The following is a 26,035-nucleotide window of genomic DNA, read 5'->3' as shown; positions in this document are numbered from 1 at the left end:
ACAGAGGATAGGGAGGAGGGGGATGGGGCAGCAAGCTAACTGTTCAGAGAAGGCGGGTATTAGGAACTTTATTGTTTTTAAAACATTGTGTCTGTGCGAACTACTTAAAATATGAACAAGTATGCTGCATAATCTCACTTTTATTCAGGAAGAAGAGGACGTTTGTGACTGTGACTCCGGGCTCACTTGGCAGAAACACCCCCTGACCCTCCACCCCCTATCGCAAAATGTAATGCCCGTGAAAAGGGTAGGTGAACACAGTGTTATATAGAACATAGTCCTGAGAGCACGATTGAAAATGAAAACTAGATATAGTGTATGGTATAAACTATGCACCAAAAAGTGTGATATAAGATGAACCGGGCGTGAAATATAATATGCAATACATTGTGCGCAATGACAGATTCATTGGAGAGCGCGAGATAGCACAGGCACTAGCGCGTGCTATGCGATATGCGCCTTGGAATGTAATATGCACAGGGCAGTGTTGTGTAACCTAACTAGTCTCTAAAGTTGTAATATAAAATATGTGCTGGGGAGTGTAACGTTGCATATGCACTGTGACAAAGATATGGATCCCAGATTGTAATATGTATGGCATAGCACTGTGCGTTATAACATAGGCATCGAGGAAGGCACGTTAGATGGGGCAATATAACCCGTGCGAAGACAAGTGTGGTATGACATATTCACGGGGTGGTGTTACAGTGCACATGGGCTAGAGAGTGTCATAGCATATGCACTAGCTAGTGGAATACAACACAGAGGTGTGTGGCACTCGGCAGGCAATGGTGGGTGTAACACAGCATTGGGCTCTGTCAGGAGCGCGCTGTGACTCTCAAGTGATGTTCGTCCCCTTTCCAGAGAGTAAAATAAAAAGTATTACACATCCAGCAGTGGATGTGTGTTTTATTAACCGTGAGGGGGGTTTCTTGCATAGTTTTGGTCGAATTTTTGTTGAATCCCCTTTGAATGGCTTGGTGTGCATGTGTATTAAATGTGCCCGTCAATAGCTACCCATGTTTGTATAAATAAACGACTAGGGTGTCTGCCGGGATTAGGCACGGTAGGGCATCAGACATGTCAGAGCTTCACTAGTGGTGTAAATACATTCCACGTGGATTCATTGCATGCATAGTCGCCTTTTAATGAATATCACGCAAATCGTCATGGTGATAGGTACGTACGGTTTGTCCAGCATGTCCTAGGTGTGTCTATAAATATATATTTTTTTAAAATAATAAAAAACAGTGGCCGGCCCTGGGGATTGGGGTCAAAAAAATATAATTAGGAGACAGGCCCTGGGGGATGGGGTCATCAGGGCCAATACATTAGAATAAGAAGGGGAACCACACAGCCCCCCTTCTTAAAAAATTAAAATAAATAAAAGGCTGGCATCGTGCCGGAGGCCATGACCCCTCCGTGCAGCACTCTGCAAACGCGCCCCCAACAGGCATCTCCAGTATGCGCCAGGGAGCTGCGCTGCAGACAGGTGTTCTGAGGCCAAGCCCCTTTTTACACCTCTCTGCAACGCAGCTCTGTGGCGCTTACTGGAGGTACCTAGTGGTCTAGTTTGACCCTAGGGACCCTTAGGATTCAAGGGGACTTAATCTCTCAACTTAGAACAGCCACAGGGCGCGTTTACACAGTGATGAAGGGAGGGGACGGGGCCTGAGGTGACGTGTGCAAACACGCACTATGGCACGTTTTAAATTGGGGATATAATTTCCCTTCAATACTGAGGGCCCCTGGGGGCTAACTAGCCCACCAAGTGCTTCCAGTAGGCGCCACTGAGCTGCATTGCAGAGAGGTGGTCCAGGCCGTGCCACTTTTTACACCTCTCTGCAACGCAGCTCTGTGGCACTTACTGGTGGTACCTAGTGGGCTAGTTGGACCCTAGGGACCCTCAGGATTCAAATGAACTTAATCTCCCAACTAAAAATGGACACAGGGCGTGTTTACACAGTGGTGAAGGGAGGGGACGGGGCCTGAGTTAACGTGTGCAAAAACACCCTGTGGCCTGTTTTAAGAGGTAGTTTTAATCCCCATGCCCTATAATATACTAGGGGCTTACAGAGGAGGTCATGCTAATCACAGGGGGACCCCAACGCATAATGTTCCCTAGTGTATGTAGGTGTTTTCACTGTATTCTAAGTGTCTTTTAACATAGCACTGGCTCTAGGACTGGTTAGTCAGACTCAGTTACCACCAGTATCCGTCTGAAAAAGTTGAGGGTACAGGATGATTTTGCAACAAGGCTTCTTTCTGCTCTTCTTTTTGTTCTTTCTGCACGTTATCCTTCTTCCTGCACTTATCTTCGTATTTGAGGACATCTGTTGCTTCTTTCTGCACTTCTTTTGTTTCTTTCTGTGCATTTTTTCTTCTTTCTTCACATGTCCTATCTCTGTAAGCATAGTTAGAAATTAGCATTTAAAAAACCTTTGAAATTCACAGAAAAAAACATAGGTTTCAGGCACGTTATAGTTAGGAATTAGCATTTAAAAAACCTCAGAAATTCACTGAAAAAACCATAGGTTTCAGGGGTGTTATAGTTAGCTGGACTTTTCACTTGTACAAAACCATTGAAATTCCCCCGTTATAGTTAGTTCAGCTAACTATAACTCGCGCGCCCGCAATGCACTGCTGATGACGTCACATATTACATCACTCATGACATGGTCAGTGACATCACTCATGACATCACTGATGACATCTCAAATGACATCAGTGATGACATCATCCTTGTGATAGAGTGGCAGACCTCCTCTCACCCTAATATAACCTTTGATACACACATTCAAAAATAGAGACTACAATTTTCAAAACAATGGACATACCAATACCAGTTACAACAACCTCTTCAGTAATTCTAAGATCCACATACACATCCACTCATTCACCAACAGTCCTATACAGTCACTCATACATGTATTCACTCATCATATGTACTCATACACCTATACATCCTGTTACACAATGCCACTCATCCATAGAGTTACTCACACACATAGTCACTCATGCTAATAAAGAATCAAACATACATTTACTTGCATATACAGTTATACACACACCACCACACTTACTTCTACGGAAACTTACACATACTTAGTCTTTTAAACAATCACTTATAGAAACACATACTTATTCATACAGGAACTCTTTCAATCTCTCACTCTCACATATACTCACATATATACACCAATAGTCACATATACTAATTTAAAACATATGTAGTTACTCATAAAGACACTATTGAGACAGTCATTCACTCACTAACACACCCATACACACACTCATCCACCCATACAGTCCTGCACACATGCTGTGTTCAACACATACAAACAGTGAGTCACTCATTCATGCACCTATGCACTACGTAATACCCCCCACCGAACCATGCAGACACTCAGACTGGTACACAAAAAACCAACTAATAACCTATATAGACACCCATGTAGCTACTCACCAACCCATGCAGCCACTTATACACAAAGTGAGAGACTGATACAGATATTTACATATTTAAACATTACTCACTAAGCCATGTATTCACTATGATACACTTAATCAGTCAGTTACACAATACATTTTTCAAAAACAAATCATCCATTTAGACACTTATATACCCATTTATTCTTCCATCGACCTTGAGGTATACATATATAAAACATATTTAATTTTCAGAAAAACACATATTCTTTGGATGATGTAATCAGTGATGTCATCAGTGATGTCATTTGACATGTCATCAGTGATGTCATGAGTGATGTCACTGACCATGTCATGAGTGATGTAATATGTGACGTCATCAGCAGTGCATTGCGGGCGCGAGTTATAGTTAGCTGAACTAACTATAACGGGGGAATTTCAATGGTTTTGTACAAGTGAAAAGTCCAGCTAACTATAACACCCCTGAAACCTATGGTTTTTTCAGTGAATATATATATATATATATATATATATATATATATATATATATATATATATATATATATATATATATATATATATATATATATAAAGCAATAAAGCAGAGAACTCTGGGGAGTTCTCAAGTTTAGGTGGAAAGCAGCACCTAAACTTGAGAATTACCCAGAGTTTTCTGCTTCTTTTTGCATAATATATGCATCACTCTATTGCTGCCAGAGCAGTCCCCTTGCCTGCGACGTTGGTGCCGTCAGTGGCAGCAGCAGCCACCGTGATATATTTCAAAATCCTTATTCCATGAGAAATTTGGACATTTGAAGAGAAATACAATCTATTTTGATGTTATACGAACTTTTATTACCAGTGCAATGCATCATGGGGTTTGTATTTTGTATGCCTGTCACGTGACTTTTTGAAATTTAGAAAAGCGCGCACAAAGCACTATGCAAATGACTTTCTCCCCCTGTGACCAAGGCAGAAGCCGAAACGCGTAAGGGACAAGAGATACTTGGCGTTGCTGTGCCTGTGAATAAATACCTTCATTCCGGTATTGGGCCTCATGTGGTGCTTTAACTGATGGGAAATGGTCGGGCTGCTCCGTACCCGGTGTTCTGATGCCGCCCTGTAGGGTGTAATGCTCCTGTGCTCGGAGGCTTGTTGGAAATACTTAATCTGGAGCAGGACCCACTCTCCACCGTGCCCTTAACTAAGGAATGCTATTTCAGCGAAAAAACACTGTGGCTGAAGGAAGGGATTCAGAGAGAGGGGGACTCTCTCACTCTGATCGTGCCGATTTGAAGGCTTTTTTCGCAGACAAACATGGAAATCAAGCACCATGCTAAACAGAAGGAATTCACGTGACAATGTGAGTCATTTAACCCACTAAGAATGAAACATGCACTGTACATATTTGGACATTTGAAGAGAAATACAATCTATTTTGATGTTATACGAACTTTTATTACCAGTGCAATGCATCATGGGGTTTGTATTTTGTATGCCTGTCACGTGACTTTTTGAAATTTAGAAAAGCGCGCACAAAGCACTATGCAAATGACTTTCTCCCCCTGTGACCAAGGCAGAAGCCGAAACGCGTAAGGGACAAGAGATACTTGGCGTTGCTGTGCCTGTGAATAAATACTTTCATTCCGGTATTGGGCCTCATGTGGTGCTTTAACTGATGGGAAATGGTCGGGCTGCTCCGTGCCCGGTGTTCTGAGGCCGCCCTGTAGGGTGTAATGCTCCTGTGCTTATATATATATATGAAAGAAAGAGTTTGCCCCTCGGTGGGACCGCACTTGCAGGTAGGATTAATGCCATAGCACAGGCAGTCTGTTGAAAACTGTAACCTTTATTTTCTTCCTGCTATACGCGTTTTGGGCCACCGCCCTCCTCAGTAGCAGATAGTATGTGTTTGGCAGCGCACGAGTAACCGCCAGTTCATCCCCAGTTCATATTCCACAGGTGCAACTGCTCGCAAAGATTCTTGGGACTGGTAGTTCATCAAACCCATGTGGGTCGTTGCTGCAAAACACAATTTCAAAGTTCAACACAAGGCACGGCAAAGTTCATTCAGGCGCCCATGCACATAAACAGCACCTCCTGCTCCGCTTAAACACTGCATTCCTTTGCTCAGTAGCGGACCCACAAATGTTTCGCAGTAGTGCAGTCCCGCGGCCGGGCCGACCGCTATGTATGAAAGAAAGAGTTTGCCCCTCGGTGGGACCGCACTTGCAGGTAGGATTAATGCCATAGCACAGGCAGTCTGTTGAAAACTGCAACCTTTATTTTCTTCCTGCTATACGCGTTTCGGGCCACCGCCCTCCTCAGTAGCAGATAGTATGTGTTTGGCAGCGCACGAGTAACCGCCAGTTCATCCCCAGTTCATATTCCACAGGTGCAACTGCTCGCAAAGATTCTTGGGACTGGTAGTTCATCATATATATATATATTTATAAAATCTGTCTTAGAAAAAAAATCTATTTTTTACATTTATGTATATATTCAATAAAAAAAAACTAAGATTATAAGAGAATCTGTATTTATTTTCTGTGCAAACCAAACTTAAAGTACACAAACATTTTAAATTCTACAGTTATGGTAATACCTTAAATTGATCATTTATGCACCAGTTCATAATTACTATAAGTCACGCACCTCTGTATACACTGTTCTCAACTTGCTAGCCAGAGTACATTAACTATCACTCGCCACTCTACCATGCACAGTGTTCTCACAAATGATGTCATGTGAGATGTCATAAGCATTGTTATGAAAGGTATAATTTCACGGCCAAACTCGCAGTTTAGGATTGACTGCCTGTGGGGGATTGGAAGCAGTGCCTGGCCTTAGACCAGGCTCTGTGGTCATTTCCCAGCTGTGCACAGCCAAAGGCTGTTCGCGTTGGAGGGTTTGGCTTTACGTATGGCAACAAAATACCACTTTTTTATTTTTTTACAGAGTTTTATATAGCGCGAACTTGACCCGAATTGGGTATCAGAGCGCTTTACATAGCACCAGTTGCATTACATGAGGACACATTCATTTTTGTCAGGCACGGGGAGATTAAGTGGTCTGCCCAGAATCACAGGATGTTCAGCGTCATTGCCGAGACTCGAACCCAGTTCCCCAGATTCGAGGTCGACCGCCCTAGCCGTTAGGCCAACTCCTCTCCTTTATGTTAAAAAAGACTGAAATTCACCCAAAAAAAAAACCTCAAGGCAGCCAACCCCCTGCAGTCTGCCAACCCCATGCCAAGCACAGCCTTATTTTTCGTGCACGGCGTAGGGTTGGCCTACCGTCTACGGGGAACCCATTCCCAGGGCCAAATGTCAAAAAAAGCACCCAGGGACCCCTTCCCCGAAGGAAAATTGCAAAACAAAGGAGAGAGGGTTCACGTAGCCCCCTCCCTGAGCCTTATCAGGCCCTGGGAACCCCATTCCAGAGGACCACATTGCATAATTAAGGGTAGGGTTGCGTGCGGCCCCCCTCCCTGAGCCTTATCATGCCGACGTGAACCCCATTCACCGGAGCAAAAGATAATAAAAAGGGGGAGGGTGGCCCTGCACTCCTCCTCCCTGAGCCTTATTAGGCCCAGGGACCCCATACCCGGGAGCTGTATGTCAATATAAAGGGGAGGGGGAATCACAGCCAATAGGGCATCATTGGGTTTCTTGATGCTATTGCTTAGGGCTAATTTAGTCGAGCAGTTGGTAGTCTCTCTGAATATGGGTCTATAAAGAGTGTGTGTGTGTAGAATTTTTGTTGACCTCTAGGATTGGTGTGCACATATGAGGGGAATATTTTGTTCCCTTTCCTAATTTCTCATTTAAAGGAACATTGGGACTGAGTGATACCGATTTGTTGGGTCATGCCTCCTCTTCAGGTACATGTTTGGGACTGTAATTTCTACAGCCCACAGGCTGCTTCTTTAAATTACAATGTTGGTTCTGCATTGAAAAATGTGGTTCTTTGTTTCAAGTAGGAGAAGTGAATTATGCAGGCTTAGAGCTTGTGATATTACTAGGAAGAGTTTGCTAATTTCTATGCGGGGTTCTGGTGAGCATCTGGCTAGGTACCAGAAGTTTTGTTCAGCCCTGACAAATTTCATAGGGCTCCACAGAGCACACGCACCTACTTCTAAGAAGATGTCCTTCAGGCAAGGATAGAAACAATATGGCAACGTCAGCTTAGTAGTGATGTTTTTTTTATTCGAGACATGATGAAAGTGCCATGAAGCTTGGTATATCCTCATTAAGTAAGTCCTGGGATGAGGAAGACACTTACTGGTAACCTTCATTACTCCAAATGGACATCTTTCTTATCTCAGTTCTGCACTCCATTCCTTCCTCGTTCACCCTCCTGCCATGAGTGGTTTAGCTTGGAATTATACAGAAAGAGGAATAGACTTTAGCCCTGATGTAGCCAGAGGTGCCGAATTTGTATTTATAAAAGCTTCATCTTTAAAATCCTTAGGAGAGGGGTTTCCAGAAATCAGGAACAGGACTCACTTCATAGAGTGAGGACTTTGACGAAGAAGAATCGGACTCCATGGCAGGTGATCAAGGTATCCCCATCTGAAATCTACATTTCTACTTTTGTTTGTTATGTATTTTAATTTAGCCCTATCTTGCCATTCGTTGGGAAACTTTCTATGGCACTTTAATTGATGTCCATTATAAATGTGGTGTGAATGAATGCACTAAAGAGCTATTGTACATATTTTTCCTTATTCAAAGCAAGCACTAATGATTCGTTAGAAAATGTGTGTGACTATAATATGGACTCTCTCATCAAACTCCTTTTTTTCTTTTCAGATTGGATCATTCTTCAGACTTCCTATTCAACTATATTCAAAGGCGATGACATGCTCCTTAAGTGCTTGGGCTGGACGGGGTACAGAGTGGCAGCTGTAAAATATTTTAAGGAGTCAAGTCTGATTGCAACTTTTTCGAAGCAGCAAGCGCTGATCATAAAAGATGCAACCGTCGCTCACAGTGGAAAATATCATTGCGAAGTGAGAATAAAAAAAGGCCTTTTTTATTCTACCTATACATCTAATAATGTGGCTTTGACCGTGAAAGGTAAAACTTTTTTATAGCTATAAAGTTTGTTAACTGTCTCGAATAGTAGTACTTAATTTAATCAGCATCTCTGAGTTTGATTTTGTTGTACTTTTTAAAGTTCCCATTGATATTTATTTCCTTGGTTTATCTTAAAGTTATTTGTTGTTAACATTCCTGTTTCTCTCTGAAATGCCAGTGCACTTTTGGACAAGAATACCTACATATGAGGCTTATCTGATAAAGTCTCTGGAGAGACTTGGTATGCATGCACATGGCTGTGGACCTCAAAATTAAAAGATTATCTTTTGGGATCAGAATAGGCTATTTCAAACACAGATCACAGATGTTTTAAACACCATTAAGTAACGTTTGTTGTACTCAGGCTCTTCTAAAGTCCGTCCCCCCTAAACAATTTAGCAATTGGCAGTAGCGTAGCTAGGAGGGGGGGGGGGGGCGGTGGGGCGGTCCGCCCCAGGCGGCATTATTTTGGGGGCGGACAAAGGCATTCAGATAAGGCTCGGCTTGCTTTCGTGGATGGGCAGAGAAGGAATAGGACTCGGGCAATGTCCTCTTCTTTTTTGTGCTGGCAGCTGTCCCCCCCTCTCTTCCTATTATTCCCTCTCTTTCTGTCTTGCTCCTCACTTACTGAAAACCGTAGCTTGAAGAAACGGTTCACAACCTCTCTTTCTTTCTTTCATTTAGTTGCTTCCCTGTGAAATGGATCCAAAAAAGAAAAACACTCTTGCGGCAAATGCCCTTTTTCTGACATTTTTCTATTCCAAAGTGCAGCGGGATTGAGAGAAATAGAAGGTTTAAAATATGAGAAATAAATACATAACTAAATAAAGCAAGACAGAGTGGTTGCAAAGTGGCCAGATTGGTTTTATTCACATCCAAATACATCAGCTTCACTTTACAGAGTTTGCCAGTGAAGCGCTACTTTTGTTTTCTCGTCTTTCTTTGAACAGCATTGTTGTCCCCAGGTGGGAAAGTGCACCATTCCTGGAGGTACTGCAATACCTGGTTGATGGGTGGATTGGAAAACAAAATGTGTACCATGGCTCTGTGTTTATGGATGTGGTCTTTTTAAACCATACTGCTTACGTTTTGTAAAGTTATAAGCAATGGACATTGAAACGGTTCCCTTCAGGGCCCTGTAGTCATGTCCTTAACTTTTCAGGTAAAACCACTCGCTGATTTCTGAATAGTGAGTGAGAGATCGTTAAGGTAACCATGTTGTTTCTGCTTACATTTCACATGCTTTACGTAATCTTGCATTCCCTATGAGTGCTTGCTTTTACTTTTTTTTTTTAGGCAGCATGTTACTCTTATCAAGTGCATAATTTGAATTGAGCCACATCCAAGTGTTTATAGCGGGCACAATTAGGTTGTAGCTGAAGGCAGTGCGAGTTTCTCTCAGTGGGGCAGTATGGTGTTCAGTGGGGGAGAGGATGTGGCACTATGGCCAGAGCTGTTGAATTTGGAACTAGGGAACTGGGTTCAGCCTTCATGACCAGTCCACCAGACCACTCTACTGAGGGAGCATATTCCCATGCTAGACCTTAGAAGGCCCCACTAGACCTTAGAAGGCTTGATGTACCCTAGTGGTGTCAATTGTGAGTTAACCTTGAAGGCCTGTCCACCACAATCCATACTGAAGTTCATCTCCAGTCTTGCGGGCAGGCCTACGAAGCAGCACACCCTAGAGCAACAGTGATCCAGTCACTGTGACTGTGTCACTGAGGTCACATGAACCCTGAGCAGGTTAGGGCGGTGCGAACGGTGTGACCGCACTGGGTACCTATTTTGGGTGGGTGCGTAGTGTTTGCAAGTATATTATTGTTTTAAAAAAACTTGCTGCCTCCTTACTGGCCTCCAGCAATTTTCAGAAACAAATATGTCATGATAACTTCGGTGATTAATGTTCTTCCTAGAGAGAGATCCGAGTTTTGTCTAGTGGAAGGGTTGACTCCTGGAAAGGTAGCACAAAGGGTTAATGTGCCTGCTGCAAAGAACATGTACCATGCAGATCACAAAGTGCACTGCTTGAATGGGGGGACCATGATGAATGGTCATTTAATGTCAGCTGTAGATGATGGATCCCTGAACAGTGTCATGTATGTGCATGTTTGCATTGTGCTGAGGGGATTACCAGGTAATTGTTCACGCAGCTCTCTGATGGATGTCACATGCCGTTTTTCTGAGTCCCCAGATAGATCATGCAGTCTGTGTGTTCCTTTTGTACTGCCAGTCACTGCCAGTCACCGCTGTATTCAACTGTGTAGCCTTCGACCGTGTCATGTATGTGCATGTAACTTGCATGATCGAGGTAACTATTAGCGGCGATACTACGTGTCTCTCGGTCCTCTTTCAAGTGCTTGCCGTCCTTTTTCCCCAGCAACCTCGCCCTGGGGTGGCAATCTGAGGGATAGCCCCGGGCGCCACATGCTCTAGCTACGCCTCTGGTAATTGGCAACCTGCACCCTTGCAGGAGTGGCTCGTATTGGGGAACAGAGGTGGGCTGGGGGAAGGGAGGAACGGGAGACAATGGAGATAAAAAAAAAATTACAAAAGAGGCGGGGGGTTAACGGGGGACAGCGAAGCCAAGAAAATAAAAAATAAAACTTACCTTCTTCATGTCCTCTGCTCTTCCACTCCTCTCCACTGCTGCAGGCAAACACTCCCAGACTGCTCCTACTGCCAATCCTGAAGCTGATCTCACATGAGAGCAGCTTCAGGATTGGCACTGATGATGTGCGCTCCAGGACAGGCTGGGATTCTATGCCTGCTCTCTCCAGCCCCAGCAATGCAGCTGGGGTTGTGAAGGGATCCCTGTGCAAGTGGTTTTTGGCTAGCCTGAGATCGCTGGCTAAAAACTATATGCACAGTGTAGGTAGATCCCCCCACTGCCCCTCCAGTGGAAGCCCTGTCCCAAGCCACAGCACAAGCAAAATAAAACGATAATAAAATGGGTTTTAAACTTGTTTTATTATCGCTTTATTTTTACACTTTTAAAGTGCGGCATGGGAGGCGACGCTCCTCTGCCATAGCGGAGGAGCCGCTACTGCACCCATGAGTATCTCACCCCAACCTGCCTCCATTCACAACCATGCTCATTATTCGCATGTTTATCTCGACTCCCAGAGTCACTTTTGCTTTCCTTCTCCCATCTGCCTCCAACCTCCCCTTAAAGCTGCTCAATAACGTCTTTGGTGCGCCATACATGTTCTTGCCACCCTACAACTGTGCCACACCTTCCTGACTCAAAGCCTAACTTACGTTTGAACTTTAGAAAATAACAGCAAACCCCCAAACCATCACAGTATGCACATGCACACCCTTAAAATGATTGAAAAGGGGCAGCATGGCTTGAATGCCCAAGATGGCGGTTACGCGTTATAGGAACACTCTGAAACCTCTGCTATCCACCGGCATACTAACTCCTTAGAAGCCAGCTACTGCGACTGTACAATTTGCAGCCCCCGCCTCAGTGATAGGCTTAAGGGATGCGCAAAGATACTGCTCACGAGGGGGTTTAGCAAAAATTCCCAAGACTGCTCCCAAATCAGAATGGCGGCTGGGTGCTGACAGGCCAAGAGACCTGGACACAGAGCAGCGGCTGAAGCAAAACTGCGGACACACACCAAGGCATCAGGTTAGATCCATCTGAAACATGACTGTTGGGTGCTGGGGTGCTCACCACCTATGTGGAATCAGGCACTACCACGCATTACCTAGGCCTCCTGCCCACACTGCCTATAAAACCCTTTCTTCTAGGCGTTTCTGCAACCTGACAGCAGACATGTTTCTGAAGGGGAACAACCTTTACAACGCACTACACTTACAACGCATTTTTTACAACGCAAAATCCATTACAACGCACCACACTTACAACGCATGACACTACAACGCATTTTTAAAAACTACCTTTACAACGCATTCCATTACAACGCCTACCATTACAACGCATAATATTACACTACACTATCCAACACTTACCCTACTGTTGCACCCCCTGGAGATAGAATAGTAATTTTTACCCCTATACTATCCAACACTTACCCTACTGTTGCACCCCCTGGAGTTAGAATAGTAATTTTTACCCCTATACTTTCCAACACTTACCCTACTGTTGCACCCCCTGGAGTTAGAATAGTAATTTTTACCCCTATACTATCCAACATTTACCCTACTGTTGCACCCCCTGGAGTTAGAATAGTAATTTTTACCCCTATACTATCCAACACTTACCCTACTGTTGCACCCCCTGGAGTTAGAATAGTAATTTTTACCCCTATACTATCCAACACTTACCCTACTGTTGCACCCCCTGGAGTTAGAATAGTAATTTTTACCCCTATACTATCCAACACTTACCCTACTGTTGCACCCCCTGGAGTTAGAATAGTAATTTTTACCCCTATACTATCCAACACTTACCCTACTGTTGCACCCCCTGGAGTTAGAATAGCAATTTTTACCCCTATACTATCCAACACTTACCCTACTGTTGCACCCCCTGGAGTTAGAATAGCAATTTTTACCCCTATACTATCCAACACTTACCCTACTGTTGCACCCCCTGGAGTTAGAATAGCAATTTTTACCCCTATACTATCCAACACTTACCCTACTGTTGCACCCCCTGGAGTTAGAATAGTAATTTTTACCTCTATACTATCTAACACTTACCCTACTGTTGCACCCCCTGGAGTTAGAATAGTAATTTTTACCCCTATACTATCTAATACTTACCTTAAATGCAATTTAATATTATGCGTTGTAATGGTATGCGTTGTAAAGGTAGTTTTTAAAAATGCGTTGTAGTGTCATGCGTTGTAAGTGTAGTGCGTTGTAATGGATTTTGCGTTGTAAAAAATGTGTTGTAAGTGCATGCGTTGTAAAAGTGTGCGTTGTAACGTCATACATCCGTTTCTGAAGGAACTAATTGTTTTACTCACGGGTCCTGACTCCTGCTCTCCTGACCTGGGGGTGGTCGCGGAGGAGGGACCCAGGGAGTGGTCACCCCTGATTACATCTGCCAGCTGCAGCACAGCCTTATGATTGACCTGTGCGACTACTGGCCCAAGGCCTTCAAGATGGAGACAACCATTGCTGCCAAACACACTAAATAATGAACAGGTGACCCCAGGCTTCCTCCCCCATTGCTGCTCATGCTACCTCCTCCTCCAAGCACTCTGGAGGTAAGCTGGCCGGAAACAAGCAGTACCCACAGGTAGCCTCGACGTGATTTGTCCGTTAAACACACTGTGGTCCAGAAATGCTGGAATCCAGTGTCCCTAGTCAACTTTTCTTGACAGGCATCCTGGCTGCTCGTGCTGCATCTACTAGACTACTGAATCAACAGGCTGGACTTGAACCTCCATGTGGGCACTGTCAAAGAAGGACACCCAAGCACTCACACTCTGATCATGTACCATGTTGACCAGCGCTCTCCCACCGTATTACTCATCAGGCCTGGGTCCAGAAGTGATCCTGTTTGGAGGAGCCCATCACACTTACCACTCACCAACCTAAGAAACATTCTCTCCATCCTATCTTCTGCTTCTTGATGCAGACCAAAAATCAAAGAAGGGAGAAAGAAGAGGCTTAGGTCCACTCAGCTTCCTTGTCTCAGTAATCACAAAAATCAATAGGAGAGTGGATCACTGGTCCTGAAAGAACCAGGGTATTACAAAGTCAGTACGTGGTACTGTTTAAGAAACCCTCATTCACGTTTGGCAAAGGATCGAGTGAAGCGGTATATCTTGGTTCTCCGCTCAATTGTTATCAACGTGACAGCATAATCATTGGGTTAATCCAATGCTTCCTCCACCCGGAGGTTGTACCACTGGTAGTCTCAGTAGTGATCGTGAATAAAAAAGTGAAGTGACTTGTGGTGAGAGAATACTTAGTAAAAATCTCGTAAAACCAGTAAAGGTCTTTAATAGTATTGGGTTCGAGACGGTTTAATAAAAAATTTGTATTGCAAGTGTGCACGTATAAGACTTGTTATAGTCTAGTGCACTTTTAAAAAAGGTGTCCAAAAAAAGGTCGACATGTTTCAGCCCTCATAAGCCCCGAAGGGTCAGGTGGGCTTTCTTCAGGACCTGGTGCAAAGTTGAGTAACCGAATATTTAGAGGTTCTCTCGTGGAAGTAAAGGGAGATGGTGATTGTTCCCTTGTTTATGCGTTCAACTTGAACCTATTCTTTTTAGTATTGTCGGGGGAGGGGGGGGAGGGAAAATGACAGAACATATACCATATTAGATATATTCACCTGTTTGTGTGTATACAGAATATAATGATTTCATCAAACATTATCACAGCTAAAAAATGGCAAATCTTTTCAGGAGTGAATCCCATTATCTAGAAAGTCACTCAATATGGCAAAATTCGTCCCTCCTTCCAACAAGAACTAGACCATTACAAAATCCATTTTGTCATATTACCAAACGCAAAAGCATGGGGGGGGGGGGGCTTTGTAGCCAGAAAGCGCACAAAAGTGCCTATGTACCCCCTCATTGTAGTTATCAGAAGTCGTTAAATATACGGTTTTGAAAAGCTGAGCATAACGTTCGTGCTTGCAGGAAACCTTGTTAGAGAGGGGAGTGGTCAACCAGGTTAATACTTATAACAAATGCATACAACAAATGCAGTATTGTGGCAGAGTGCGTTTCGTTAGTTCAAAGTTACAGAGTTAGTTTTAGCATAATTAAGCAAATGCGAGCGTGTAGAACTCAATTCTTTTGACAAATGGAGCGTTGGTGCAAAACTCGTTTCGTTCGCTCTAAAGTGCTGAGTTAGTCTTAGCGAGGTTTAAAAATGAACGTCGAGCGTGTAAGACCCAACACTTATCGTCAGCTTAGCAATACGGTAAAGCTCGCTTTGTTAGTACAAAGGTGCAGAGTAGGTCTTGGAATATTTGTTAAAAGGCACCGTGCGTAAGGGGCCCACAGGTAAAAGCCTCAAGAATTATGATAACAGCAGTTAGAATGTAAATGCGCTTTGGCTGCTGCTTTTTGGAGCGTTCGTAGTGTGGTAAATAATTTAATTACCGGTACTTAATTTGATGCGGAAAATCTATAACAATAGCTCAGTAAAATAAGAGGCAGAATCCGTGGTATTAGAGGTTCGGAACGGGCTTTATTCCAAAATCAATTCGAATTGATGGACTCCATATTCCATCACCACGAAGGTTCAGGAAGTGAAGGACAATACTTTATTGACAGATAATCATATTTATAGAAGAGACATTATAGTGAAACAGATGCAGGAGGCGTAACAGTTGATAACAGTGATAAAACATACATGCGTAACTAAAAAATGGGTGTAACTAGGCGTAACTAAAGAACGTCATTAGGTGTGATGTCATAAATGGGTGGTTCCATGAAAGAATTTCGCAATGTCAGCAAAAATACTTGGCAGAGATGCGCGCGCAGCAGCATGACGTGTGATTGACGTGTAACTAGAGGGTGAAGGGGACTTGACATTTAGCTCTACATGTGGAGACAGAAGTCTGGGGTTATGTCAACCTAATCCCAAATCATATCTAATATCCTATGTTTAAAGAACTGTGTTATCCAAAAAGAGAGGTCTCTTAGGATAGAATCTTATTCTATACTGACTATACTGACTGTTAGTGCGTGTACAAGCGTCTAAGTGTCTACACTAGATGCGAGGGGGTAGGAATATTCCATGGAAACAGGGCTATGAATTACTTGCATGAGGGCAGCGAGGCCTGGCCCCTTTGCACGGAAGCTGAAAGAATGTTTACCTAAACTACTAGACAGGAATGCATCGGATGAGGAGCGGAGCAGAGCAGATAATCTTGAAGGTGAAATACAGTTCTTGGCAGGCAGATAGGCCGACAGGCCGAGTCAGGCACCGTTAGCCGCGCAGGGAGTAGGACAAAGTTCATGGATACAGATGCGAGCTCAGACTGGAGCTTTCAGAGGCAGAAGGCAGGAAAAGGCTTAATGGCAGAATCAGGGCCTACTCGCCTGGACTGTAAAATGGGATAAATGAACCATATAAAGCCGGTGGCCTTTCATACTTAGGAATAGAATATCCGGCCCATTCATGGCGGATCTGAAAGAGGACATGTTGACGGTGGACGCACATGTGTTTGCGTCTTCATAACTGGAACTGGAGGGAACATACATGTACTTGTGATTTATACATGAAACCGTTGGGGTCCAAGATAGGGGACATAACTGATCATAAAAATCCATATTTCCACATTCCCTCCTTGTCCCCTACTTGCCCTTAGGAGATATCAATCTTCATCAATCCGTTGATCTGTTCATATAACATCATTTGTTCTTCTTTCTTCTTCCGGAATCTCGAACGAAAACTTAGATGTGGGATAGACGAGGTGGCACACAAACCACAAATCGCTGGCCCACATTGTAGACATAAGCAGCAACTGAATAGTATGAGAAAGCCAATACCTAGGAAGGAGAGCATTCTCCATCCCCAGGCTGACAACACGCCCCAGAACCAACCGGACCAAGTCCAGGTGCCTGGACTCTGGTGTATCTGGCTTACAATCTTATGAAGGCGGGTTATGGCTTTATATACAGACGGCGAATTTTCTGGTATGAAAATGCAACAACTTGATCCGATGACCCTACAAGCTCCGCCCCTATCGGCCAGGATGACGTCAAGGACAAGACGATTTTGAAGCACAACAATCCGCATGGCAGACTGCTCTTCTGTTAAATTGCCTAAGGCGGAAATAGTTTCGTTCACTACTGCTTCAAGGGTTCTGGTTAATCTACGTATCAGCTTACTATTAGTTACTGTACCTATATAAGGAAAGAAACCTTTATTGAAATCTGTGTATTTTTCCCATGCGGTTTCAGTGTAATCGACGATTGGGAGATCTCTCTGCTGTCTATTGTGTACTAAATGAGTATTTCTATGATAATCAGGAGGAGCTAAGAAAACAGGTGGTAGAAGGAATGCTATGTAACAGGTACCATCCCAATCTAGAGGTAGGCGTATATATGCGGTCTGGCCACATATAAAGTAGGAATGACGAGAAGCTCTAAATGTAGACTTGCCTTGATCACTGAATTCTATTACAGTGGTGCATTTACTATGGCCCATGCGTGTGGAGCCATTCTTTCTTATACATAGTTCCCCTTTTACTGGGAATACGGACATGGCGGACAAGATTGGTGTAGCTTCAGATTCAACGTTCAGGATCATAAGGTTAAGTGTGAAATTACCTAATCCATATACTTCGTTTTCTAGATCAGTTCCTGTTCTTTTGGGAAGTCCCTCCTTGTTAGGGTAGCAGACTTTGAGCAAAACTAAGTTCAGGTTTCCCCATACCCAGTTGTCTTGATAAACTGCGGATTTCGAATCTAGGGAATTGATCAAACTAAACCATGCTCCACAGGAGCCATTGTGTGTGAACGGATATGGAAAGAGAGGCAAAATTCCCTTATAGTTCTGATAGGGAGGGAGTCGGCCACATATCCAACAATTGGTAGCATTGCTAGTCTGATGGGAATGATGTAACATACTAATAAAAGTGTTGTTGCGCAGCGCAAATCTATATGACAACTCATGCGGTGGTAATTCACTAAAGGAATGTTCAGCAGTAACATTGTAAACATGTTTAGAAATAGGATAATATATGTGCAATAATATACTTGCATCGATTATTAATAGACATAAGAAAAACAAAATTAATAACGTCACTGTGTAATGACTACGCAGTGATTTACAGTACGCATGTTTTTTCAACTGCATTTGATTATTTCTTTCTCTATTCTGGTCCAGAGGATACATGTCAGAGACAAATTCGACCGATTCACCTTGGAGAGGACTTAAACAATCAAATTATCTGACTGACTGGACCTCAATTTAAGTCTATATAGTTCTGAGTTCGTTTGCTCAACCAAAGGGAGCTTTGAGTCTGTCTTTGAGGCAATACAGGGTTTAGTCTCTATATCGGATGGTAGTCCATAAAATTTCTTGATATGACTCGAATGTATCCAGCCTTTGCGACCTTCGATCTTCACGGCGGTCCTCGTGGTGAGCAGTACTAGTTGAGGCGATTTCCACCTAGGATCCAGCTGAGTCTTCCGGTCAAAATTCCGCACTAACACCAAGTCCCCGGGAACTACGTCGTGGGGTTTCACCTCGGTGTTGTCGGGAAAGGCGGCAGCTACCTGTGAACGACAAGATTGTAGTGCAGACATCAAGGAAGCCAAGTAATCTGTCAGCATATTACAGTCAACGTCAGTGATTTTACGAGGTATAGGCGTCCCCCACATATTTGGTGGTCTACCGAAGATCACCTCATACGGGGATAGCCCTGTTCGAGAGTGTGCTACCATTCTCATGTAAAAGAGTGCAACTGGTAAGGCTACTACCCAGTCGACACCTTTCTCTCTACATATTTTGGACAATCTAATTTTCAGAGTTTGATTATGTCGTTCCACGAGACCTGCTGCCTCGGGGTGTCGGACACAGTGAAATCTCCATTGATAGCCTAATAGAAGGGAAACGTGTTTCATTAGTTCGGATGAGAACGGCTGGCCGTTATCTGAGTAGACAGCACGTGGTAAACCGTACCGTGGGAAGAATTCTCGAACTAACTGTTTGGCAGTAGTCGGGGCAGTGTAATCTGAAACCGGGTATGCCTCTGTCCAACGGGAAAGAGCACAAACAACTACAAGAACGTATTTGAATCCTCGACATCGTTCCATCTGGATATAATCCATCTGGAGGAGTTCAAAAGGGTGATCAGGAGGCTGAAATCCACCCTGTTCTACGGGAATGCTTTTACCTGGGTTAAACTGACAACAGATCATACAGGTACGAACTTTTTGTTTAGCTGCTGCTCGTAAATGTTTGTTGAACCAAATGTGTTGAATGCTGTCTAGCATAGCTTTTTCTCCTAGGTGCGCTGGACTATGTATTGTATTAATGATAACTTGGACCATTGAGTCGGGAAGAAACCATATAGATTTTTCCTTCGTCATCCATCCCTGATCGGTTTGGATCCCTCCTAATTCAGTCCATTTCTTTATTTCTTCTGGTGTAGCGTGTGTCTGTATGTCAATTACGTCAAGAGCGGGATCCTTAACCGTCATGCAATGTGTCGGTGTCAGAACTATTGTCTTTGTCATGTCAGATGTGTGAGTTTGAGCAGTCTGTTTAGCTGTTCTGTCAGCTAGATCATTGCCTTGGGAAATGATATCAGTAACTTTCGTATGAGCTTTACATTTCATAATTGATATTGCAATGGGTAGATGTATTGCATCTAATAAGGCATGAATGAGGGGTCCGTGCTGAATGTGGGCACCGTGAGAAGTTAAATAACCTCTCTCTCGCCACAGCACGCCGAAGTCATGTACAACTCCGAATGCATAACGTGAATCAGTGTATATGTTGACTTTTTTATTCGTAGCTTGAATACAGGCTTGTGTCAGAGCGATGAGCTCTGCTGCTTGAGCTGACAAGGTATTAATACGATTTGCTTCAATGACTTCAGTGTCTGTTGTGACTGCATACGCGGCCACTAGCTCTCCTGTACTTGTTCTCATACATGAACCATCTACATACAACGTCAGGTCTGGATCTGACAATGGGACGTCTGTCAAGTCTTGTCTGGGTTTCGTCGTGATAGTAATAATTTCAATACAATCATGTGCTAGTGGGTCTGTTCCATTTACTGGCAAAAGTGTGGCAGGATTCAATGTACTACAACGTCTGATTTCTATGTGTGGCTGAAACAATGTCAGTTCGTAACCGGTGAGTCTCGCTATAGTCAAGTGTTGTGTTTGCGTGCGGTTCAAGAGAACCTCCACTGCATGTGGTACTTGTACTGTCAATTGATGTCCTAACACTATGGCATCGCTTTGTCTGATTGCTAAAGCTGTCGCTGCCACTGATTTCAGGCACGCAGGCAGGGCCTGAGCTACGGGATCTAATGTACTAGAAAAATAAGCACATGGTTTGTGTGATCCTGCTTGTTCCTGTGTGAGTACTGACAAGGCAGTACCTTCGCGTTCTGTAACAAAGAGTGTAAACTGTTTACTGTAACATGGTGTTGCTAAAACAGGTGCTTGGCATAAAGCTTTCTTTAAGCTTTCAAAGGCGTGTGTATGTTCCTGAGTCCAAGGGAGGACAGTCGATGTGGCCGCCTCCTGTGTTGTCAACTGAATGAGTGGTTTTGCTAGAAATGCATACTGAGGGATCCACTGCCTACAATATGAAGTGAGGCCTATAAAAGCCCGTACCTCCTTTTGTGTCTTGGGTATTGGCATGTTAGCAATTAACTGGATGCGATCGGGTGTAAGCTGCCTTCCCTCCTTGGACAGCGAGTGACCAAGGTAAACAACTCGCTGGACACAGAATTGCAGCTTAGAAGGGGACACCTTGTGCCCCTTTTCGGCCAATAATTGTAAAACCGTCAGTGAGGCTTTTTCACATTCAGGTTCGCTTCTTGCGGTGATCAGCAGATCATCGACATATTGAAGCAGGGCAGTGTTGACTGGCATGTGTATACTGTCAAGTTCTCGTTTCAGTGCTTGGCTATAGATGCTGGGGCTTTCTGTGAATCCTTGAGGTGCGCGTGTGAATTTAAAGCTTCGTCCATTTAAACTAAATCCGAACAAGTATTGGCTTTCCGGATCTATTGGGACGCTGAAAAAGGCATTCTTGAGATCAATTACAGTAAAGAATTTTGCTTCGGAATCAATGGCTGTCAGTAATGAAGAAATGTCTGGGACTACGGGGTATTGTGGTACAATACATTTATTTAATTCGCGCAGATCAATAACCAATCGATATACTGGCGGAGCTTTTGAATCAGTTCGTTTAAGAATCGGAATTATCGGGGAATTACATACATTGGAGTCTGTTTCCACAACCACTCCTTGGGTAATAAGCTCGTCAATGATTTGCAGTAAAGCCAATACAGCATCTGGTGGTAACTTGTATTGTCGCATACGTGGTAGTACCACTCCTGTCTTTAGTGTGACTCGATATGGTGTAATGTTCATGCAACCAACATCTGTAGGGCCTTGTGCCCATAAATGTGCGGGTAAAGTCTGCAGTCGGTGATCCATGTCTCGGGACACATAGTGCCCTTTGAAATCACGTAAAAACAATCTTACTCCTTCCGGAGAACAACATATTATAGCTCCTAGAGCTTTCAATGTTTTTATACCTAACAGGTTTTCTGGACATGATTTAGTAAGTAATAAATCTGTAGTTCGTGTCAAAGGACCAATCGTAAGTGGAAGAGGCTGTGATACCTCGTTAATGATAGGTTTTCCTGAAAAACCAAGGGAAATATTCTGTGAGCCTGAGAGGGGTGCCCCTGGAACTTCACTACGTTTTATGGTTGTTCGGCTTGCCCCTGTATCAAGTAGAAATTTTCTGTCTTGGCCTAATAATTCACTGTGTACATAAGGTCCTTCTTGATCTACAGGGACCTCTATAAGGGGTAAGCCAACTTCCCTCTCTAGGCTGTTTCATGAGTATCGTTGATAATCAGGATAGTCATACTGTGCGGTCTGGTACATCTGTTGTGTCGTTGTTTGTGTGGCAGCAATAGGCTGCGGTGGTGGAGCTGGCATAGACTGTTGCGGAGCTGGCATGGCCTGTGCATGCTGCGGGGCTCCTTGTTGGTTCTGATCTTGTCTAAATGGCCGTGGTCTTTCTTTTGTATTACCTATGGCGATATTATGTTTTAAAACTGGACAATCGTGTACATAATGACCTGGCTGTTTACAATAGTTGCATGTCCCTTTTACAGAACCTGCTGAAACACTGGACTGTGTCATACCCTTTTTATGACCGTCAGCTGGAACTGTCTGGGAAACTAGCATTTTCATTTTCGTGTCTTTCATGCGTCTTTGTTCATGTTCTTGTTCCTCTCTAATTCTATTGTGATGGTACTGTAGCATTTGTAACATTTGTGACGGAGTGTTACCTTGCCAGGTACTCTCGAATTTCAATACTCTATTCTTAACTTGGGGCAGGGCATTTTCAACTAATTTTGTCACAAACAGATGTGGATAAGATTCGCTACTTGCTTTTATTCCACTATTTATACCAAAACATTTTTCGAATCGGGCATAAAAATCACTAGTGTCTTCATCTTGCTTTTGTTTACAGGCTGAGATTGCACCCCAGTCTTCCTTTTTCGTAGTTAATAAACGTGGCAGTACCTGTACTAGTAAACCCGGTAGTATTTTGGTCTTTTCCCCAAGCCCTAATCCTGGACCTCGAGCTGTTTCTTCGTTTTCTAATGCTGTCCAATCTATCTTTTGGTCTCCCACCTCCCAATCCTTTTCCTTGAGTTTTTCGTAAATGCCCGCAGGCATTAATACCTTTAATATTTTCATAATGTCGGGATAGGTATACTCTCCCATGAGCAACATGTCTTTAATTTCACGGTGGAAACCCGCTGGGTCTTTGTCATGACTGGGTACCACTTTCTTCATTTCTAATAGTTCCATTTTGGATATGGGTGTGTATACAAACACACGTTTAAACCGATTGTCATCACCTTTTATCGGGTGCACTTCGCGTAAGGGATTCTGTCTATCCATATAATACGTCGTTCTTTCCTTGATGGGCAGTGAGACATGTTCGGGGCATACAAAAAGAATGTACTGCTTTCTGGATTCTAGTATTTCTCTAATTAACTCAGTACCTGAACCTCTCCATTCATTCGTGAGTAATTCAGTTAACATATCAGGTAAGGGACCAGGATCGGAGTGTTGGCTTTTATATAATACGAGGAGTTGTTGAATCATATAGATACCAGCTAAACGCTGTTCATCTGGGTTGAGGTTCAAAAACGTGTGTGCTAGTGTATCATCACTATATTTTCCGGGACTGTCAACCCAGTGAACGGCTGACCTGGCTAATTCTTGTTCGTCCATAGAATCGAGTATATGATAACCCCTTCGTTCTCGGAGTAATTTGTCAGCGGCTTGGAACGAATGTTCGGGGGACCTTATATTTATTATAGGTGTTTGGAAATTTCTGTTATTATCTGGACGTATCGGACGTATCGGATCAGTAAAGCATCTAGTATTATTGCAAGATCTTCCTCTACCTACATAGGCCACTGTTTCTAACTGTCCTGTGGGCAGTTCTAATTCTTCCTCCTCTTCGGTTTGTTCAGGCTGGTCTACTGCTAATCTTTCTTCGTGTATTCGTTCTATTTCTTTGCGTATTTTTCGGCACATAGCTATTATACTTAATCGTTTATCATGTCTCCCTTCTGATATATTCCGACTCCATGTGGTAAGAATTTGCATTTCTTCCGGATTTACTCCTGGTCGGTCTTGATTTCTGACCACACAATTTATGAGGAAACGTAACAGTTCTCCCTGTATCTCCACTTTCTGGTACTCCATGGCTCTATTAATACTTTCAGAGTCTCGCCCTGACTGGACAAAGTGATATATATTTTCTAAATGTGTAGTCATTCCTGGTAGCCTCCCTAAATATATTGCAGCTCGTCGGATACGTAATGATGCCAGCAGCATTTCATCCTTTTTGCCGGGCACAGGGTCATATCTACAATCTACTAGAAGTTCCTTAAGCGTGTCGGGAGTTACTAGTTTGGGCGTACGTTGGTGGGCTAATTCTTGAAAGGAAAGTTTGTTTACTCTGGGTGGCGTGGAAAAAATGTTTGTTGTACCTCCTGTAGCACCGCCTGGGGTGCTGGGTGTGAAAGGATTCGTTGAACGTGATATAGCAACCATAGGTGTGGGTACAGCTGTAGAAACAGATGTGCTTGCCGGGACTTGTGTCGGAGTTTGTTGTTGCGGAGGTACAGACGGAGGAGGGTCTTGGCGTTGAACCCCCTCGGCAGGCGGTCTATGTGGCGCGGTACTAGCATACTCGGGAGCTGCGTCGTCTAAATAAGAAGAAAGAAAAACATCTTCTGCGGTTCGGGGATGCCCTTTGGGATGTGCTTTTATCGGAAACAATGGGGGTGGCAAGTCTTTGGGTATCTCCAGAGTAGCCTTAGGTAACCCTTCGGCCAGAAGAGGATACATACCATTCATAAGGGCATTTCTTTGTCTGTCTACTTGTTCTGCTTTTGCTCGGGTACCTTCTTCAATTAATAGATTTTCTCGGACTTTATCTGAATTCTCCTTACTCTTCTCTTCCTGTCTACGTGCTTTTTCTGTACGCCTATACGATTCTTTACGCCATAATTCAATGGCATCTTTCTGTGATTGTCTAGCTTTCTTTTTCCATATTTCTTCCTCTACTTTCATGATGCAATCTGCATCCCAGGTCCCAGCTGCGGGCCACCTCTGACTTTCTGGTAATTCCTTGGTGTAGTCTACCCATAAATCAAGAAATAATATGGCGTCTAGGCCATGTTTATGATACATGAAGTACCCTGGAGTGTCCCTAGGAGGAATGGGAACAGCTTCTTCGAGTACCCCTTTTCTAGTTTTGATCTGTCTCAATTTCGAAAAGAGCGGCATATTGAGAACTGATCTGATACCTAATTCTGAACACGTTTTAATACAACAAAAACACAATAATGAACAGTCATTCACACCACAATATGCAGAACGTATTTAAAACATTTTAACGTTTAACATTTAAGGAACAACAATGATGGCCATTTAGGGAACTAGTCACTAAACATAATACTCGGCACTAACTAGGTAATTCTGAATTATATACTAGACATACTTGATATACTGCTGAACAGTACAGATACACTGCTGAAACAGTGCAGACCGGATTTGTGTACCCAAACCCGTCTTGACCGGCACAACCTATGTGCACGTCAGAACGCCTCCCCGACAATGGTACTCACCGGGTAGCTCGGAACGGAAGGCCTCGGAACTGAACTGGACTCGGACTCGGACTCGGACCGAACTGGACTCGACTCGAAACTTCGAAACTTTGGAACCTGGTGGGCCTCTGTATACCTCGGATCTTGCTCTCTCAGCTAGGCTCTGGTCGGGATACTTCGCACTTCTCACCGCCTCGTCTGGGTGTTGATCGCAGCCTCAGTTACCCCCGCTCGGCAGGAGGGAGATACAGGAAATCCTGTGGGTACGCGTTGTTGTCCGTCCAGCTGTGGCAGGAGACCGGGCCTGCAACGCACCTCCGGCGCGTGAGATGAGAAAGTGTCCCTATTCGGGCGCCATATATGTGGTAAATAATTTAATTACCGGTACTTAATTTGATGCGGAAAATCTATAACAATAGCTCAGTAAAATAAGAGGCAGAATCCGTGGTATTAGAGGTTCGGAACGGGCTTTATTCCAAAATCAATTCGAATTGATGGACTCCATATTCCATCACCACGAAGGTTCAGGAAGTGAAGGACAATACTTTATTGACAGATAATCATATTTATAGAAGAGACATTATAGTGAAACAGATGCAGGAGGCGTAACAGTTGATAACAGTGATAAAACATACATGCGTAACTAAAAAATGGGTGTAACTAGGCGTAACTAAAGAACGTCATTAGGTGTGATGTCATAAATGGGTGGTTCCATGAAAGAATTTCGCAATGT

General features: G+C 43.6%; 1 protein-coding gene across 1 annotated transcript in view; it reads left to right on the top strand.

The window, feature by feature from the left end:
- Positions 1–26,035, top strand: part of LOC146775841 (Fc receptor-like protein 3) — a 726,410-nt gene that overhangs the window by 396,257 nt on the left and 304,118 nt on the right. Inside the window, exon 3 of the mRNA XM_085640004.1 lies at positions 8,244–8,510. Coding sequence (XP_085496130.1) covers positions 8,244–8,510 — 267 coding nt within the window. The remainder of the gene's footprint in view (positions 1–8,243; positions 8,511–26,035) is intronic.

Source organism: Triturus cristatus, chromosome 12 (genome assembly GCF_964204655.1).
Source record: "Triturus cristatus chromosome 12, aTriCri1.1, whole genome shotgun sequence".
NCBI lineage: Eukaryota > Metazoa > Chordata > Amphibia > Caudata > Salamandridae > Triturus > Triturus cristatus.
The sequence above is the reverse complement of the archived record's forward strand: the minus strand, read 5'-3'. Positions and strand labels throughout refer to the sequence as shown.